Source organism: Gopherus flavomarginatus, chromosome 9 (assembly GCF_025201925.1).
Source record: "Gopherus flavomarginatus isolate rGopFla2 chromosome 9, rGopFla2.mat.asm, whole genome shotgun sequence".
NCBI lineage: Eukaryota > Metazoa > Chordata > Testudines > Testudinidae > Gopherus > Gopherus flavomarginatus.
In genome coordinates, this window is record NC_066625.1 from 5,463,271 (window position 1) to 5,482,708 (window position 19,438).

The 19,438-nt window shown below is 42.3% G+C and overlaps 1 protein-coding gene across 2 annotated transcripts in view; it reads right to left on the bottom strand.

Annotated features, from left to right (window-relative positions):
- The window catches only part of LMF1 (lipase maturation factor 1), a 335,172-nt gene that overhangs the window by 300,408 nt on the left and 15,326 nt on the right, over positions 1–19,438 (bottom strand). The window contains exon 2 of one of the 2 annotated variants that reach the window (XM_050967272.1): positions 16,233–16,542. The exons of the other annotated variant lie outside the window; for it this stretch is intronic. Coding sequence (XP_050823229.1) covers positions 16,233–16,542 — 310 coding nt within the window. The remainder of the gene's footprint in view (positions 1–16,232; positions 16,543–19,438) is intronic. 2 annotated transcript variants of the gene reach the window in all.

Sequence of the window (19,438 nt, forward strand, 5' to 3'; positions counted from 1 at the left end):
GGTGTCAGTTCCCATAGTCACTGAAAGGGGCAAGGTACCATTTTATTGTCTCCTTGCAAAGCAGGGTACAGGGCTTGGTTAAAAGTCAACCAAAAATTGAATTACCTAACTGAAAGCTGGTGGAAGCCAAGGCTTCTGTCTATGCTCATTTCCAAAGCTAAAAGTTGTTATGGGACCTGGCTTAGGCAGCCGCAGAAGTAGCCAAATTCAAATGAAGTCAGCTTTGGTTAGACTGTTCCAGGGCCAAAACCAGTCACTGAAATGGCAGCTTGTGGAATCCAGCTTGAAGCTGCTCCTTAGATTGGACTATGAATCAAAAGCACAAAACGTGACACCAGCACAGGAAGCAAAGAGGGAGAATGAAAGGAAGTATTGCAAACTTTTCCCCACTCTGGGTTGGATCTGACTCCTGCTGAAATCAATAGGAGCGTTGCCACTGACTTCAATGGGAGCTGGATCCGGCTGCCCTACTTTTATGGAAATCACCATGCTTACTGAGAGAGATGATAACTCAAAGTGCAAAACTGTGCACAGCAAGTGAAAACAGATATTTGGTGGAAAAAAACAAAGAGGTTGCTGGTTTAAATAAGCTGAAGCCCTGGAACCAAAGGTCAGTTCTATTAGAGTATTTTTGGGTTTATCTGTGCACATGCACACACACATGGTCAAGGAAAACAGATGACAGAAACACGAGTTCAGCTTTCATATAGAAAATAGTAGTCGGAAAGTTTCATACACCACCTGTTGGTACCCTGGTTGGCAGATGTATTCTGCCTGTCTGGCTGTCAGTTCCTTGTTTTATTCCTAAATAAAGTCTTCCTGAAACCTCCAGGATTTATGTAAAGTCATATAGAATTTCACAGAACAACCTTCCTAAGGTTTTGTTTTTAATAATCCTATAGACCGAATATAATTCGCTGTTAAATACAAGCCTATAGAAGGGCTATCATTTTCTACCACATTCTGTGAGTTTTACGGTAGTTTCTACACAAACCTTTTGGATTCTTCCACATTAAAGTTCTATAAGACTCCAATTCCTTATTCTGAAAGTACTATACGTTTCCATATACCTTCTGCTATTGATTACGGGGCCTTGTCCCAGGGGGCCTGAATCTACTCAAAGACAGAATTTCCATTTATTCAAATATTTCTGGAGCGCTCATCAAACAACATGTCTTGACCCTGCAAATATTTACTCTTACAAGCAGTGCCTGGCTAGCTAATGAGCTTACTCTCAGTAGTAAGAGTTTCCAGAATTAGGCCCTTAAAGAAATTAGCAAATACAAAGATTCTGTAGACGGCTTGGACACTTCCCTAACCCCTGATTGCTTTTAATCTGTACCAATCAGAGCATTAACCTTCGTTCCAACCACAAGCCATCAGGCAGCTCCAAAAAGTTAGATTAATTAAGAAAGATGCACATATCCTGGGTGGCACTGTCTGCATGAAGGTATTTGGCAAGTTATAACTTTTTAAAAGCATTCATTAAAAACATTATTCGTTCTTTTCTTAAGTCCTTCAGCTGTGGAATCAATACTCAAACCAACATACAGGATACAGCTGAAAATTAGACGTGGCACATAATATAAAATTTAAAATACTCCTCTGGTACCACAGGGCTCTGCCAGAGACACTAGAGACTGCACAACCTTCCCATTAACCATGCAATCTTCTGATAAGTTTCTTTGACTGTAAACATACTGAGAGAGAGAGTGTGTGTATTTCTATGTGTGGATAGAATTTAGAATATTGTAGATGCCACAAAAATCTATATAATAAAAGCCACTCCTTCCCTGATGTGTGACCCTCACCACCACCTCCACTCCCTTTTGCTGATCTATTCATTCTTTTCATCAGATGAAATTTAAAATAAAAAGGGTGCAAAAAAATCATGTTTTTCACTAACACTGTCTTTGAGATCACTGCATCAAGTTACATAAAGTTATTTTCCTGTGCTTTTTACGAAGCTAAGCAACTGATACACATCACCAACCTCATATGTGTTTTCTTAATATTACAGAGACCACTTGCATTGGTCCAATAAAAGATATTACCCCACCCACCTTGTCTCTAAGATTCTGGGACACCACTACTTCTTAATATTAGACAGCCAATAGATTTGACATTTAGGTAAGAAGTGCTAAGGATGAAGACAACATGATAAAATGGCTAAAAGCTCAAATTTTCAAACAGGTGACTGGAGAAGTTTACATGTAAACATATACAGTACTCATTGCTGTCAGCAGCATCACGGTGTCATACTGGGAGGACCAACTGCGCCAATGCAGCTGCAATGCTCAGTATCTGATGCAGTCATACCAGTACTGGAACATCTGGAGCAGTTTTCTGTATGGACACAAAGTATTTTTACAGGCATTCCAGGTATCTAAATAGTCCCTGGAAATGCCAGTTTCGTAGCACAGATATTGACATGGTACCCTATATAAAGATAAGTGCTATACAATATAGGATATCCAGAGCACTTACTAATTGATGAGTTAATAATTTTTTTAAATAGATTTTTGCTTACTCTTACACCAACACAACCTTTAAAGCATAAGAACAGCCAGACTGGGTCAGACCAAAGGTGCATCTAGCCCAGTATCCTCTCTTCCGACAGCAGCCAGTGCCAGGTGCTCCAGAGGGAATGAACAGAACAGGGAGGGAATCATCAAGTGATCCAGCCCCTGTCTCCCATTCCCAGTTTCTGGCAAACAGAGGCTAGGGACACCATTCCTGTCCATCTTGGCTAATAGCCATTGATGAACCAATCCTCCATGAATTTATCTAGCTCTTTTGTTAACCCTGTTATAGCCTTGGCCTTCACAACATCCTCTGGCAAAGAGTTCCATAGGTTGACTGCACATCGTGGGAAGAAATAATTCCCTTTGTTTGTTTTAAACCTGCCATCTATTAATTTCATTTGGTGACCTGTAGGTAATTTTAATTTCAGTAAAGCCTAAACTATCTGTTTTACCAACAATACCAAAAATCAAAGGAAGAGAAAAATTTCATTTAAGACATTTTTAGATTAAAAAACGCAGGCTCACACAATCATTGATGTTTCTATACAGTATTAACCCTTCAGCCCTCTGAAACAGACACTAATTGCTCTAAAACCAATGGCCCAAGCAGGATTATTATAATTTCCTGGAGTATCATACAGTAACATGAGAAGCACTGGCACAAATGTTTTTTTTTAACATTTGTATTTACATAGACAAATTGAATTTGTTATGGATCTGATAATAGGTCTATTGACTAGCATCTTGTGCATGGCAGTAGCCAAAAACTAGACCCAGTGCAAATTTAAATCTAATAGAAGGCCAAGAAAAAGCAACAAGGTACCTTGATAACTGCACAAAAAAAGTGGAAGGAGGGGGAGTGAAATTCTCTTTGATCACTGCAGCCAACAGTTTTCACCATACAGCCCGACATTTGATAACTCTTCTCCTACCAACAAAGGCTCTGTCAGTCCTAAACTAATCTGGTCCAACTTCATAGACCAGCTCACACTATGGACGAATTGACTCCATTAGTAAATGTCACGTCACTTCTACCTGTTTTTTCAAACCATTTCACCATCATAGAATAGGCAGGGATTTTCAAAGGATCTGAAGGTGCCTAAATCCCATTGACTTTTAGTAGGAGTTGGGTTCCTAACCCTCTAGGAATCTTTGAAAATCACAATCTAAATTATTTATGAACAGCTAATTGCCTAGTTTTCTTATTCTATTAAATGTTACTTATTGCCTCGAAACAAAACAATGGGTGAGGGGGGAATCATTCTCTTTATTTGGAAATTCCCAATACTTAAATATCTAAAATTCAAAGGCATCTGTGGGATTCCCTGTTATTCGTACGGCACTAGCACCTATCAGGATTGGAATCCCATTGTGCTGTGCAAACCTATAAATAAGCAAACTCTCCCGTTTTAAAGGATGGTTGAGTATACCAAAATGACAGGAGTGGAGAGGGGAAAACTTGACGTTTCGAGGGAAATATTAAATGATTTATGACTGACATCAGCCATCGTTAAATTTTTATCTTTCAAATGCAAACATGTTTTTCATTAGCATCATTAGCTCCCAATTGTATTGCAAAGCAATAGCGTCACATGGTAATAATATCAACTGCTCACAACATTCTTTGAAACTGATATGCTCGTTCTTTTCTGTATGAGTAGGAAGTGCCAAAACCAGCTTCCTCTACAGGAAGGATGACCCCCTGAGATCCTTTAACTTTCGGTTTAAGTTTCTAGAGATAATCCTTTCTTTTTTTTAGGGGAGAGGAGAAAGGGGGATGTCAAGCAGCAATCCTTAATAACAAAGAAATTCCTGAGGTATATTGCCAAAGCAAAGAGTAGATAAAAGAATAAGATTCAACTTGTTGTTGGGATACCTTTGAGAGCTAGAAAAACAGACAGAGCCAAGCTGTAATAAAGCTTACTTAAAAAAATGTAAGGCCCCTAACACGATTCAAATAATTTCAAATACAGTTGTCAAAATAATGTGTTGCTTTAAATTAAATTCAGCAAAATCTCTGAGCAAGAACACACTGTAAAAGCACATACAAAAGTTACACACCATATTAACCATCTGCATTTCTTGAGTATTTTTTACGAGGGCCTAAAAAGTGCTTTACTAAAATGATGATGCGCAGTGCTTCTGTGAGACAGGGAAGCATTCTTACTGCCACTTGGCAGAAGGGTAAACTGAGACACAGATGGATGAAATGGCTTGTCCAAGGTCAAAGCAAGTCAGTGGACAAACACACACCTTCCACTTCTGCAGTGAAAGTGTCTTCCTGCATGTAAAAGCTGGTCAGTGCATAAGAGTCGAGGTGTGAGGATTCTATTCCCATTTCTACCACTGACTTCCTGCATGGCTCACGAACTCGCAGGACTTGTCTACATGGGACACACTTAGGAAAGGGTTAAGCAACAGTGAACGAAGGCCACTTCACTTCTGAATGAGCAGCCACACAGGGGATTAATGCACTTTGACTTCACATCTTTAATTAAATTTACCAACTTTCTGAGCGGCACCATGCAGATTTGCCCTCAGTACCTCAGGTTCCTCATTGATAAAAACGGGCATAATATTTATGGAATGTTAAGAGACTATGTTTATGCCTTGCAGAACTCTCAGATCCTCGAATGGAAGGAAATATAAAAATCCACAGTACTGTTTCACACTTTGTACACCGCCATTTCTCTGCTTTCACCTAAAATGCATTCCTTGTTTTGTTTCAGTTTTCAACCAACCAACCAACCAGTCTCCTCCTCCTAAAAAAAACTCCATCAAGAAGTCACATTTGACAGAGGGGAAAGAACAGTTTTCAACCCTCCCTCAGCCTTCCTTAAATTCTCTCCATCCCTATCTCAGGGCGTGCAGCAGAAACCCAGATTAATTTAGAGATGGTGCCACCAGAAGTGAAAGTAAGCCAGTACGGTCTGCACTGGAGCGGCTTCCCTGGCAGTGATTTAAAGGGCCCCGGGCTCCGGTCACTTCGGGAAGCCTTGGGCCCTTTAAATCATCGCCGGAGCTCCGGCAGCCAGGCTCGGGTGGGGATTTAAAGGGCCTGGTGCTCCTACCACTGTGAGGAGCCCCAGGCCCTTTAAAGCGTCATCAGAGCCCTGCCACCACTGGGGTAGCGGCAGCAGGGCTCCCACGGTGATTTAAAGGGCCCAGGGCTCCACAGCAGTCGGAGCCACGGGCCCTTTAATTTGCCCCTGAGCCCCGAGGCTCCGAGCCGCCTCTGCAGCTGGCAGCTCCGGGGTGATTTAAAGGCCCTGGGGCTCCCAGCCACAGCCTGAGCCGTAGGGCCTTTAAATCTTGAAAGGTCCCACCTCTTCCAGCTGAGGCTACACCTCTTCTGGTTGAGGCCACACCCCCGCTCAGGCCTCCAGCTTACCAGTAAGTCCTTTAAGTTACTTTCACTCCTGCGTGCTACTGTGTTTAATGAGGCAACTGCAGAACTGAAGTTCGAAGGCTGTATGACCAGAGTTGTACCTGGAAACTTCATTTTCTCCAGGAGTTGACGACTGAGAGGAGAAACTACATTTTTTTGCACGCCCTTTTAATTTTGCTCATCTTTGGTTTGGATCGCCATTACTAAGGAGGCTTCGTTTCTACTACCTGATCAAAGAGGCAAGATAAAATAATCTAATCATCCAGTTTTATAACCCTAAACAGTGCTGAAGTCTCATCTTGATTTATCTCACTCTAAACTCTGTAGCACATTGGCTGGTTTATTACATTTACATTTTTCTTTTATTCAGAATAAGCTCTGAGGCAAATAAATGGAGCTGCTGTATTAATTAACAGCCACACTTGACAGAGCATCACACCTGGTTAATAAACTCTTCAGATGTCGTACCCCTTAGCAGACAAACATGAAAAGGTAACGTTAGCACAAAATCTCTGTGTCTGCAATTCATCCCCTCAAGATAGTAAAAGGAAAAAAGTGTAATTAATCTTCACAAACAGAATACTGTATGTAAAAACAGGAACACTGTCATTTACATGGAAACTGTTTGGGTTGGTCACAGTTTCTATTAAAAGGGTGGTGTCCCAGGTCTGGTCTATAGTAGGGGGGGTAATCGATCTAAGATACGCAACTTCAGCTACGGGATAGCATAGCTGAAGTCGAAGTATCTTACTCCGACTTACCTCCCATCCTCACAGCGCGGGATCTATGTCCGTGGCTCCCCCGTCGACTCCACAACCGCTGCTCACTCCAGTGGAGTTCCGGAGTTGACGGGGAGCACGTTTGGAGATCAATATATTGCGTCTAAATGAGACGAGATATATTGACCCCCAATAAATCGATCGCTTCCCGCCGATAGGGCAGGTAGTCTGGACGTACCCTCCGTTATTATAAAGCCTCATTTATGGAGAACAATCACACAGGTGTAACAAAGGTCCATCAAACTTCCCATTGTTGGTTATTGCTCTGCCCTGCCAAGCAGAGATGTGGACGCATTTCTCAGCAGAAACGGGTATGTGCGATAACCTGGGTACTATACGCATGTCAGATCCCAGGGAAAATGGGTTTATGGAATAGAGATCTGGTCTAACTTGATATTTTGTTTTATGAGATGACAAGTTTGCTTGATACAGGCAATAGTGTTGATGTAATAGACATTGATGTAATGAGGCATTTGACTTGGTACTGCACAACATTTTGATTCAGAAACTAAAATGACACAAAATCAGCATGGCATACATTAAATGGATTAAATGCTGGCTAAATGATAGGTCTCAAAATGTAACTGTAAACAGGGAATCCTCACTGAGCGGGTGTGTTCCTAATGGGGGCCCAGAGATATCAGATCTTGGCCCTACACTATTTAAAACTTTTATCAATGCTCTGGAAGAAAACAAAATCATCACTGATCTCCAGCAGGCACCTTTCTCCCTGTCTCCTCCATCCTCAATATCAGTCTATAACAATTAGTACTAGTTCCCCATTTTTTTTCCATAATCTTGTTCAAAACTGCCCTTCCTGTTTTAAGAACCTCCCTGAACTTGCTGCAGCACACCTTATCAAATTTTCTCTCATAGCCCCTTTCCCTGCTACCTTCATTAAAGCTCATCAACATGGATATATTGACCAGAATAGGTATTGTGGAATAAGTGATTTTTCAATAGCTGTTTCAGCATAGCTTCCCGTGTAGACATGCTAGTCTGGAACAAAATAAGTGACTTTTATTCCAGAGTAATTAGTTTGCTTCCAAACAGTCTAGAATAAAATCACTTTTATTCCAGAACAGCGTCCATCTGGGGAGCTATTCTGGAATACATTATACCCATGTAAACATGCCCTTAAACTAATCTAGCACTGGCCTCCTATCCATCGCTCTGTGCTTCCTCATTTATTCTCCGTATATTTTCAGATCTTATCTCAAAACCACTTTCTCTCTCTCTCTCTCTCCTCTATCTCTGTCACTTACAAAATTAAAATGAAATCTAAGAGAGAGAAGATAAGTGTATTGTCTAATACTGCGATCCATTTAGTAAGATACTTGCTATAACAGCTATATGGCATTCCAAATTCCAAACTGAGATTCTGGTAAAAAAGAACGAGGAGTACTTGTGGCACTTTAGAGACTAACAAATGTATTTGAGCATAAGCTTCGTGGGCTAAAACCCACTTCATTGGATGCATGCAGTGGAAAATACAGTAGGAGAATATATATACACAGAGGACCTGAAAAAATTTGTGTTGCCATACCAACTATAACGAGAGTAATCAGTTAAGGTGGGCTATTATCAGAAGGAGAAAAAAAAAACTTTTGTAGTGATAATCAGGATGGCCCATTTCCAGCAGTTGACAAGAAGGTGTGAGTAACAGTGGGGGGAAATTAGCATGGGGAAATAGGTTTTACTTTGTGTAATGACCCATTCACTCCCAATCTTTATTCAAGCCTAATTTAATGGTGTCAAGTTTGCAAATTAATTCCAATTCTGCAGTTTCTCATTGGAGTCTGTTTTTGAAGTTTTTTTGTTGGAGTATTGCAACTTTGAGGCCTGTAATCGAGTGATCAGGAAGGCTGAAGTGTTCTCCGGCTGGTTTTTGTATGTTATAATTCTTGACGTCTGATTTGTGTCCATTTATTCTTTTGCGTAGACTGTCTGGTTTGGCCAATGTACATGGCATTGTACTGGTGGTGTTACAAGCCAATAAGTAAAATGTTACAGCACTGAGTAGCTACAACGTTCTTTTCAGTGCCTTCCTCCCCTGTGGAAATATTGATGGAGCTACTGCTAACAAATACTTGGGATAACACAAGACCAGGCAGCACACCTTTTTCCACAAGAGAATGTGAAACTGAACTGCACTGTACTACTATACAAACCCCTGAGGTTGTTAGTTGAGTAAACACAATTTGATTCATACTCACATGCCCTTTGGAGCCACTACGCCAGATGGTTTCCAAGCAGATGCAGGTGCTGTAATATTTAGCCAGGGTTTAGGTGAAGAGGACATGACTCCTTTAGTCCTGGCCCCAGATACCCTATATTTTGTCATCGTTAGCTGATTGGACATAATATTAACGGCTTTTGATTTAGTATTAGGGCTTTGTTACAAGGACAGTAATAATGCAGGTCATAAAAGCATGTCTCAGGGGCATGTAATTTAACTGCAGTTAAAATTGCCCTTCTTTGAAGGGCCTTCATAACAGAAAAAGTCGACAGGCTTTTTTGTCATGAGCATTTTGTGGGTTTTAAGTCTCATTAAAAAACACTTGGCCTATGCAGGACTTTAATAAGTTTTCTATCTTCTAGCAGATGGACTGGCAAACAGTTCTAGGCTGTACCCCATTAAGGGCTGGGAGGCTGACAAAATGATCAGGGCTCAGTTTTCACTCTGGGGGGGGGGGCTAATCAGAATTCTATACATAAAGCCCTTTATGCTCTCCCATTTGTTTTCCCTCTCTTTTTATCACCTTGATCCTTCAGTGAACATCCAGGATCCTCCCACCTGACGCAGGATGAAAATGAATGTCCTGTGAGCCTCTCCACATGGCTCAGAAATCAGCCAAAGAGCAAAGTGGATTTAAACAACACCTGTTCCAACTCCAGACTTTATATATACACTTTCTCTGCATCAGATCGGTCACTCTACAGGTCTAGAGTGTGCAAGAGTCAAACAGTTTAAAGCCAGAAGCACCACTGTGACCACTTAGTCTGACCTCCTGCACGGCACAGTCCATAGGTCTTCCCTAAATTAATTCCTTCTTTAAGCCGAATAGCTATGGTCCAGCTAGAGCATATCTTCTACAAAAATGGCCAGTGTCGATTTTAAAATGTCCAGTAATGGAGAATCTACTACAATTCTTGGTAAGTTGTTCCTGTGGTAAAATACTCTCACTGTTAGAAATTTGCCTCTCATTTCTAGTCTGAATTTGTCTAGCTTCAACTTCGAGCCATTGGATCTTGTTATACCTTTGTCTGCTAGACTGAAAAGCCATTTAGTCACATTTCGATGACTATGATCAAGTCAGACCCCAACATTCTCTTTGACAGGCAGATTGAGCTCCTTTCACTTTATGGCATGCTTTTCAAACCTTTAATCATTCTCTGACCTCCCTCCTCCAATTTTTCAACATCCTTCTTGAAGTATGGACACCAGAACTGCACATAAATATTCCAGCGCCGCTGGTAAACACCAGTACCCAAATACAGATGTAATACAACCTCTCTACCCATACTGAATATTCCCATGTTTATACTGCAAAGACCACATTAGCTCTTGTGGACACAGCATAGCACTGAGAATTAACAATGTTCAGCTGACTACCCACTGTGACACACACACAAGTCTTTTTTAGAGTCCTGCACCCAGCTTAGCAAGTGATCCAGATGGCTCTGTATTAGTGACCAGTCCTCCTCATTTACCAATATAATGAATATGAGAAGCAGCATTCTACATATGATGGCAGTAGAGGGCTGGGACCTGTGGAGGCTACAAAGAAAGGAAAGAAGATATTGAGGGGTTTCCATGCACACACACACACACTTTTTCAGATTCTTTAGCTGGTTTAACAGCTTTTTATTTTTTTCCAAACAAGAACTAACCTCGCAACATAGCCCTGATACCAGGGATATGCTGTACCATTAAAGACAATGGGAGATACTACTAACACTCAACATGGGACTCTCCAACCAACTCATGAGTCAACAACTTCATCCTGCATTTCACCAGCAGTTTTTTAGATTCTGATCAGCCTCATTCCATTTCAAAGGATGAATTCAAAGCATGCCAAAGGGACACACAAACAGAGACCAAAAAAAGTGCTTTTAAGAGCACAGGCTCATTGAGTGCTGGATACAAGAGTGATTCATGCCACCACCATGAACATTCCCAACACACCCAATGATACTAGCGAAGTTCTCCAGTGTAACAGTAGAATGTACACATCACCTGAGTGCAAAGTTACCAAAAAGTGACTATATCAGGATCCATTTTTAAATATAGCCAGGACCCATTCTTGGTCCTACATTTGACAACCACTAAAATTAACACATTGGTTTCTGTGAACACTAGATTTGAGAACTAAACACCCAAAGTGTGTTGTATCAGAGATGGTCCACAAGTATCGTAGCAGCACCTACAGCACACTGACAAAGTTAAGTATTTAGTTGCAGGTCAATGCATGATTTTAAAACCCACAAACTTCATTAAAGTAATCCTTATCCTGGGAATCCAATCACAGGCAGCTTCCCCAACAGTGAGCAGAGGCATCAAACCTAAGCAGCAGTGTCAGTACTAGAATACTGAGACGAGAATAGTGGCAGAGTTCCAGAAAGTAACAGAAGCCACAAATTAGATCAAGTCTTAAACCCGACATCTACAATCTCACTTATTTTATTCATGTTTTACACGTTGCATGTGAATCTAGACAGAGATTAATTTCAAGCGGATGCAGTGCCAGTAACATGCCAGATTCAGAGCCCTGGAACTCTGCTCCCACTAGGCATCCACAAAACAGCACAGCACAGCTACTGACAGTACAAGCTTCTCTCACACACCATGGGTCTGAACTCTATCCCGGAGAGACCACCTCTAGGGCCCAGAGGGAAGTCAAGTCTCAACAACACAGTCATTCCTCAGCCTCTCTGCCTAGACTGCTAACAGGTCCGCCCGTTGTCTGGCAACCTAGGCCATGCTCTAGGAACCGTATTGAGACCCATCAGTTCATTTCACACAAGCCACCAACTATTTTCAGAGTCCATCACCGGCATTGGACAGTTGTGTACCCCACGAGGATGGACTCCATTTCCTATTACCAACTTCCAGAACACCAGTCTGGCCCTCTCCTCCTCATTTGGTATCAGCTGTTTCTACCAAATTCTTATAGTTTTTATACAGTAGGCAAAGGCCTTTAACTCTTTCTCCATGGTGTTGTCATAGCAAAGTTCAGGGATCCCCTGGAACAGAACACTATTCTCCAGCCACTGTATTTCGAAGAAGTGGAAGTCTAATATACCTAGTGCATGCAGCTGATGCCTTCCTGCTTTTCAAAGAGACAGTTACTCTACCAAAGCTTCCTCTCTCTGCAGAGCTCAAGCCAGCTGGACAGCAGTTGAAAGAGTCACTCAGTCAACAGCGTCGGATATCTGAAGACTTCAGCCCAAAACAAATAGACACATTTAAAATTTAAATTTAAATTTAAAAAAAAAAAAGACATAAAAAGAATAAATTGTCCCTTGCTGGCGTAAAGCAGCAGCAAATTGTATCTCTCTTTAAAATCCCGTATCTCCCTTGAAATGGCTTCCCAATCAGCAACCTCATAGGAGCTGATAGACCGGATCAGACTAACGGCCTGTCTTAACCCAGTATCCTGTCTCTGAGAACAATCAGTACCAGGTGCTTTAGAAACACCATAATGGGCAATTATGGAATAATCTGTTTCTTCATACCCTGAAAAGCCTCTTTGAGGAACTGTCACAGAATTCCAGTTGGGGGCCTGGTGACATAAATCTTGGGAGAAGAATCATGGAAGGGTCCAACTTAGAATCTCTGGATTCTCCCCCAAAGCATCTCATCAACCCCCCAAACATCCCCACAACCTGCCAATCCCCAAGGGTGAGACGCAATGTGTCCCCATTACCTAAAATAAGGGCAGGTGATACAAAAAAATTATTCATGCAGTGACCTGCTGTGAGGTTCCTTCCTCTATTTCAAATAACCATCTATGACCTGTTTCATGGTTGTTTATTTCTGAATTATTTAGTTTTAAAAAAATAGTGAAGAACCCGTATTTCTGTGACACACAAGTAACGCTGGCACAGAAACAAGGGTCATCGTATGTGTATAACCAAACATGACCTGCCTGGAACTGCCTTGCCCTCTGCCCCATACATGTCAGGAGGCCATCCCAGACATGAAAAGATGCCAGTGACTCTCACACCTAGTCACCCTCACATAATCCCTGAATTTAGCTATTTGTCTATGAAAGAGGGAATCCTACCCCACTAAGGGCCAGAGGCCTTGGGCCAGTCAGCCCAGTTCCACTAGCCCCACGCCACCCCAACTGTGCAGGGTTGGCATCAGAGGAAGGAAGCCCGACAGTAGAATGAGAGCATAAGGCCGCAAAGGCCCATGGAAGACTCCAGGCAGGAAGGTCTGGGTGTGGCTCCTCTGGAGAGAGCAGGGAGCAATCTGAAGGAGCCCAGGAGAGGCTGAGAGGAGAGACAACAAGGAGCCTGGGAAGGGGAAAGCGGAGCCCAGAGAATGGGGAGAAAAGACTTGAATCAGAGGACAGAAGAGGCCCCTTGGGAATGAGAGACTGGGGCACAGCCTCTGTGTTTAGAGTTGGTTTTGGAGTTGTGTCCCCTTGAAGGAGTGGGCTTTGTTAATGGCTTAGCTGAAGGGTCAAGCCCAGGAGGGAAAACTAAGGCAAGGCTACTGCAGGGCCCACCCAAGTCACAAAGGGCCACAAGAAGCAGCGGTGACTCCGCAACCGTCTACAGAAAGCGAACGTGTATTTATTTGCAAAAAGAGCCAATACAATCGGCTACCTGCAGTTTTAAGGCCTGGTTCTGCTCCCACTGAGGTCAAAGGCAACATCCATTTAATTTCAGAAGGCATAGGTCTATCGAGTGCATCCCAAGAATTCTTCACGTCTTGGGGGAGGGGGGCGAGAGGGGAAATCAATTCATTCCCCCTTCCCCAGTCCTCTTTTGCATTGTAAGCACCCAGGCACCCAGCATCTACTTCCCTGTGGAATTGAATGTCACAGTGTATGCACAATGATAATATGGTCTTGACCACGCAGTGACCCATTGCAGAGGATCTAATGAAAAATGTAACCATGGTTGAATGAACTGCAGCATTGGGTCGCTTTGATTTCCCCCACCCTCTACAACCTGAGCCCAATTTCCTGTTTAATACATTTCATGCCACAACTAAGCTGAGATGAAATTGAGGCAACACCTATTTTTCTCCCCGCCCCCATTAAACTCAGAACATGTTACTGTATGCCATAAATTACCTGTGTACGACAGGGTAACTTACAAGCTCCAAATGAACTAGCAAAACAAAGCAAGGTACAATCCTATCTCAAAAATCAGGAGGCAATTCCTTCAAACCACAGCATCCACAGAATGAAAACTCTGGGCTTGGCTCACATTCCCATGAGATGATTCATTGTCTTCCGAGTTACAAAGGGACCTAACGCTTGGCCATGAACTCCCGAGCCATACACCCACTCAGGAAGAGACATTTGGACAAGGTCTGCTGGGCAGCAGTTGTGGTTCCATCCATCACTGGGGAAAAAAGTCCCCGCCCCCCACACACATCATCACCCTCCCTTGCCTTTAAAGACTTGGAAAACCCCAACTATAGCCCCTCGGCAGCAGTTAAACTGGCAGAGATTGCAGCAGGATTTATTTTTGGCAAAAAGTTAGCAGCTAAGAGAGACTGCTACATCTCTCACTCCTGCCAAGAAGAGGTCACACCTCTCCTCTGAACATGCTTATTACTGGTGGAAGTGGCTTGGAGCAAGGGACGTAAGGAGCAAGCACGACTGGGTAGCTGCATGAGATAGAACAAGCCAAACAGGTTCATTCTCATAAATCAATACAACAAAGTTAAGAGGCTGCCGCTCACACGGCGCCTTAGCCCAGTGCTCCTGTACGCCTCGCAGACGTTAATGAATTATGCCTCGTGACTCTCCCCATGAGGACAAAGTAACATTAGTGAGGGACCTGCACTGCACCTGAAAACCCAGCCAATCTGCAGGAAATTTGGATTTGGATCTCAAGCTTCTCGCTAGAACCTTCCTCTCCTAACAGGGCAAATCAAAACCAAGCACCCCAGGACTTTGAGGAAGGTTAGCCTCAGCTTCCAACCTCCAAACTCTGCCGCTGTAATTATGATGCACTTTTTACAGATGGGCAAAAAGAGTCACAAGGGAGTTAAATAGACTATCTGGCTTTAGCGGCTACAATTACATAAATTCCCATGGCTGCCAAGAATGGGGGCCAGGCGGCATTTCAAGTCCTGTAAAAGCTAACAGCCAGCAGGGACATACAGGTGCCTAGAGATGAGCAGAGAGCCTTTCGGATTAGCTCAAGAGTGGAAGCAGTGGAAGGATACCCCTTGAAACTCCTTGTCATGCCACTGTGGCCTTATTCTGGACCTTTTGTAACTGCAGAGCTGAATGAAGTACACTTAGCTCATTACGGGGATCCCCTAATTACTCACATTTCCCTGCTGCACACAGAGCAGTGGAGGGGTTCTCAAGTGGGCTAAAGCTGAGTGGGATGATGTTTAACATCTGCCATTCTTTTCGCTTTCTTTAAATAAAAGAGCTGTGAAATCATAGACAGGGTCTGGACAAATTGGCTCAGCTCAGGTAAGGACCTAGGCGTACACAGTTTGGGAGCAAGCTAGAGGAAGGAAGAAAAAGGCATGTACACAACATACTGCTCAACATTAGGGTAGATGTGTCATACCCTGTGACTATCCCGTGGTCACTACAGGTTACAGTGTTTAGCTTTATCAGAGCGACTATCATTCCTTAGGGTGACTGGCAAGATTTGCTGTACTTTCTCAACTTTTACTAACACTGTAATTTTATCCAGCACTCCTTCAATGAGTACATCCCATAAAGTTACGCTGCAGATTCAGGTTACTATGCAGGGCAGAGAAGTTACTGAATTTGGTAGTTACACCCCCAGAGATCACTAAAGAGCACAGGCAATGGACAACCATCCTTTCCTCCTACCCCTTATATTTAAAAGGTTGAGCATTTTAAATTTTATTTTAACCAGGCACAAAGATAACGTGCTATAATCTATTCACGAGATGGGTCTGGCGCTGATCCAGCTTTAAATGAAAGAATAATCTTGCTCAAAACAAAGCTAATGCGTTACCTAGCTAGAGTGAGGAAAGAATATACCCCTCTGCAGGGATACCATGTACTACAGTTATGTTATCAGGCTGATTCTGTTCTTATTCACAATGATGTAAATCAGGAGGCACTCTATTAAAATTAATGGTGTTACACCAGTATAAGATTCAGGCATGAACAGAATTAGGCCCATAACAAGTTAGCCAACCTGTATTTTTTTTTCCTGAAGGGTACGTTCTTTCTTCAATGTGCCTATGTAATAACTTACCATGTCTCTATCTTTCAGGAGCACAAAAGCTTACTCGTACAATGCATGGTGAGAAATTACAAAGAGAAAATCAGAGAAGAAAGTTTGTCAACCTACCAGATCTGTCCAACGTTAACCAACGAGAGGTAGAGAATCCACAGAATGGCCATAAGGATCATGTTTGCACATCCAGTGACCAACACGTAAGCCGAAACTCCCAAGCCAAGGCCAGCAAGGCAGTCCAGGTTGCTGTCCATATCAGACCAGTCCAGGAACCAGATGAGTGTTGGGGCATAGGTCAGGGAATCCAGGTTAATCTTCCCTTTGAAATACCGTTTGACGTTCTGCAAGTACTGTTTGCATGGCAGCAGTCCCTTCTCCCCTATCAGCTGCTTGTTTTGATGGTAAGCCACCAAAAAAGCAACAACTAGGAGAAAAAAAACAAAAATGAAAATGTCATTAAAAACCATCACAGAAGGACATCTTTCAAGCCCAGCATGGTGGAGGTTTTTCTGTGCATTGGGAAGGAATGCATTAACATCTCCTTCTCCCCAGTAGTATACAACACAGCCATTTCTATTAAATTTGATAAATAAGGCATGGGAATCCCATAAACACTGTACCCCTTAGCCCAGGGAATTTATGCAGTCTGTTTTGGGGAAATATGAGTTTTTCCAAGATGGATATTTCACTGGCTGCTGGCAATCTCAGTAGCAATAGCATCATGCATCATTTCAATATGACCACTTCATATCAAACCTCTCATATGCATCAATTCCAGTGAACGCTGTTCTATGGGGAAAGAGCATCCCAAATGGGGCTTTAAGGTACATTGTGAAAAGAACACCATAGAGGCCAAATCTCCTTACAGTATCTTGGATAGCGAAGAGGATTCAGGGAATCCTGCAGCCGTGATAGTCTTTGCTGTCCTGTAGGAAATGCACGCATAGGAATGGCATTTCATGGCCCTCTGAGGGCATTTACTTCTGTGTCAAGATAAAGTATTTTCAATAAAAAGGAAAGGACCACACTGCAGTCAAGGCAGAGGACTTAGCAAAAGTCACCAGGTCCCTTAGCAGACAACTCCTAGGTTCTTGGCCCAGCTCCACCACACATTCACTGTGTGACTTTCCTCGTCTGCGTTCAGTATCAGCCTGCCTAACGATGTGGTTGAGAAGCTAGTGCATTCGTTTGTAAGGCACTTGGAAGTCTTGGATGGATTGGAAACCACTCCATGTAACCAGTGGTTAAAGGAGAACATAATGAGGGGGAGGGGGAAAGCTCTCATTGCAATGGCCCAGACGAATGAGGAGCTGTTGGGAAACCCCCTTACCCAAGCCAGGTAGAGGAGGGACAACACCCCTATGATTTTAGCAGGATAGGGAGAGCTGTACCATCATCTCCTCCTACTTTCCCCCCGCCCCAAGATATTTTCATTATCTGAAGGCAACATTCAAAATACTGTACAATGTAAATATTCAACAGCTCCATTCGCAGCAGCACAGATAGAGTCAATTTTAATTTGTAATAACAGTTTTCTAATGCTTTGGATAATAATTAACCCACAGCACACAGAGAAGAGGTTCTATTTGCAGTGTTAGAGCCTAGCTTTGGAAAACAATCTATGATCATTTGTATATATCATCTGTGTAAAACTCCCAAGTATTAGAATTTTTCTTTCACAAAACATGTTTAAAAATACCCTGATATGTTAATGTGATGGCTCATGAAATAACATTCAGTATCTAGGATGTTTCAAGTTAATTTGGCCATTTGACAGTTAATGCTCACAAAAATGCAACTATTTCAGTGGTAAGAGAGTAGTTATGCTATGGGTTGGACTCCTGTATTCTCTCACATACTGACATGTTCAAAATGTAAAGACTTAATATTTTCTTGTCCTCCAAATTGCTACTTTTACATGTCACTACAGCTCTCCCACTTATAATATCTACATCCTTAAACTGGACAATCTAAGAACAGCCAGATGCTTTTTTTAACAGTATATAAGCAATTTAATTACAGATCATAGACCTAGAATTTGATGTACTGCAGAGAAAGTCGGTCAGTTTCTAGGAATTATCTCATATTTTAGGAATCTCCGCCAGTTACCAGCTTGCAGTTTGTAACTGCAGTCATCTCCTCTGTCAGAGAAATGATGAGGGCCAATATTTCCTGATCAGGCTCCATACATTTCACTCCGTTTCAAGCATTATCCGATTACTGGCCACGTCACTTACAGCAACATGTCTTACAGAACTGAAAATGCTACACCACTGATTATTTTCCTCCTCCTAACTAATGCTCAAATCGATCCTAAATTGAGGGATACTGTGGTGCGGACAACAATTTTGATGTCCACAGACAGCAACATATCTAAACGTAGTGTATGCATAAATCCTGATGCAGGTATATGGAAATGCGCTCACTGTGCTATTTTCCTGTGGCTATAGGCTCCCTCTGAAAATTCTATACGCGAAGCCAAACTTTGCTGCAACTTGGAAGCACTGCAGCCTGGAGGTTTGATTAACTATAAAAATCAGGGCCCAATCGCTACATCGAGAATGAAATTCAAACTTCCCCATAGTTCAGGGTGTTGGAATAGCGGGGCTTGGGCTCCGATGTTTGCAAACGTGAAGGAATTAGTTATTTCACAGCAAAACAGAACCAGGAGGCAGCACAGAGAGAGGATAGGGCAGTGGTTCCCAAACTTTAACAACCTGTGAACCCCTTTCACTAAAGTGTCGTGTCTAGTGAACCCCCTCCTAAAAATGCATATTTCCAGGGATTTTCTCTTTTACCTGAGTATAAATTATAAAAGCAGTGATCTTGGAAATATACATCGTTTTTATGACATGCTTGTTACACACTATTTATTATTAATTATTATTTATCATTACATTATTTTTATTACATTATGAAAACAGCAACACTTTTCCAAGATCTCACTTCCGCAGCTTGTACCACTTTGAACAAGCCTGTTACAAGACAAGGCTCCTATGGTTCATCAAGGAGTATCAGATGTGAAACAGCAGGAAGGGATTTAAGAAACCAACTCAAGAGTTCCTCCTACACAAGCATTCAGGTCTGCAGCAGTCCAGGCAAACAACGCATGTTACAACAAGGCTTAAACTTGTTCCTCATAATAATTTTAAAAACAATACTAACTGCCTGTTTAATTTTAAAAACAGCAAAAATATCCACCTCCCTTTCCATTTCTTCTAAGGAGTCTTGAAGTTTAAATCTCCTCAGTGTGATAGAGATGCTGGCTTTGATCTGCTTAGCTCTTGGAAGTCCAGGAGCTCCGGGCCCCGTGCTCCCTA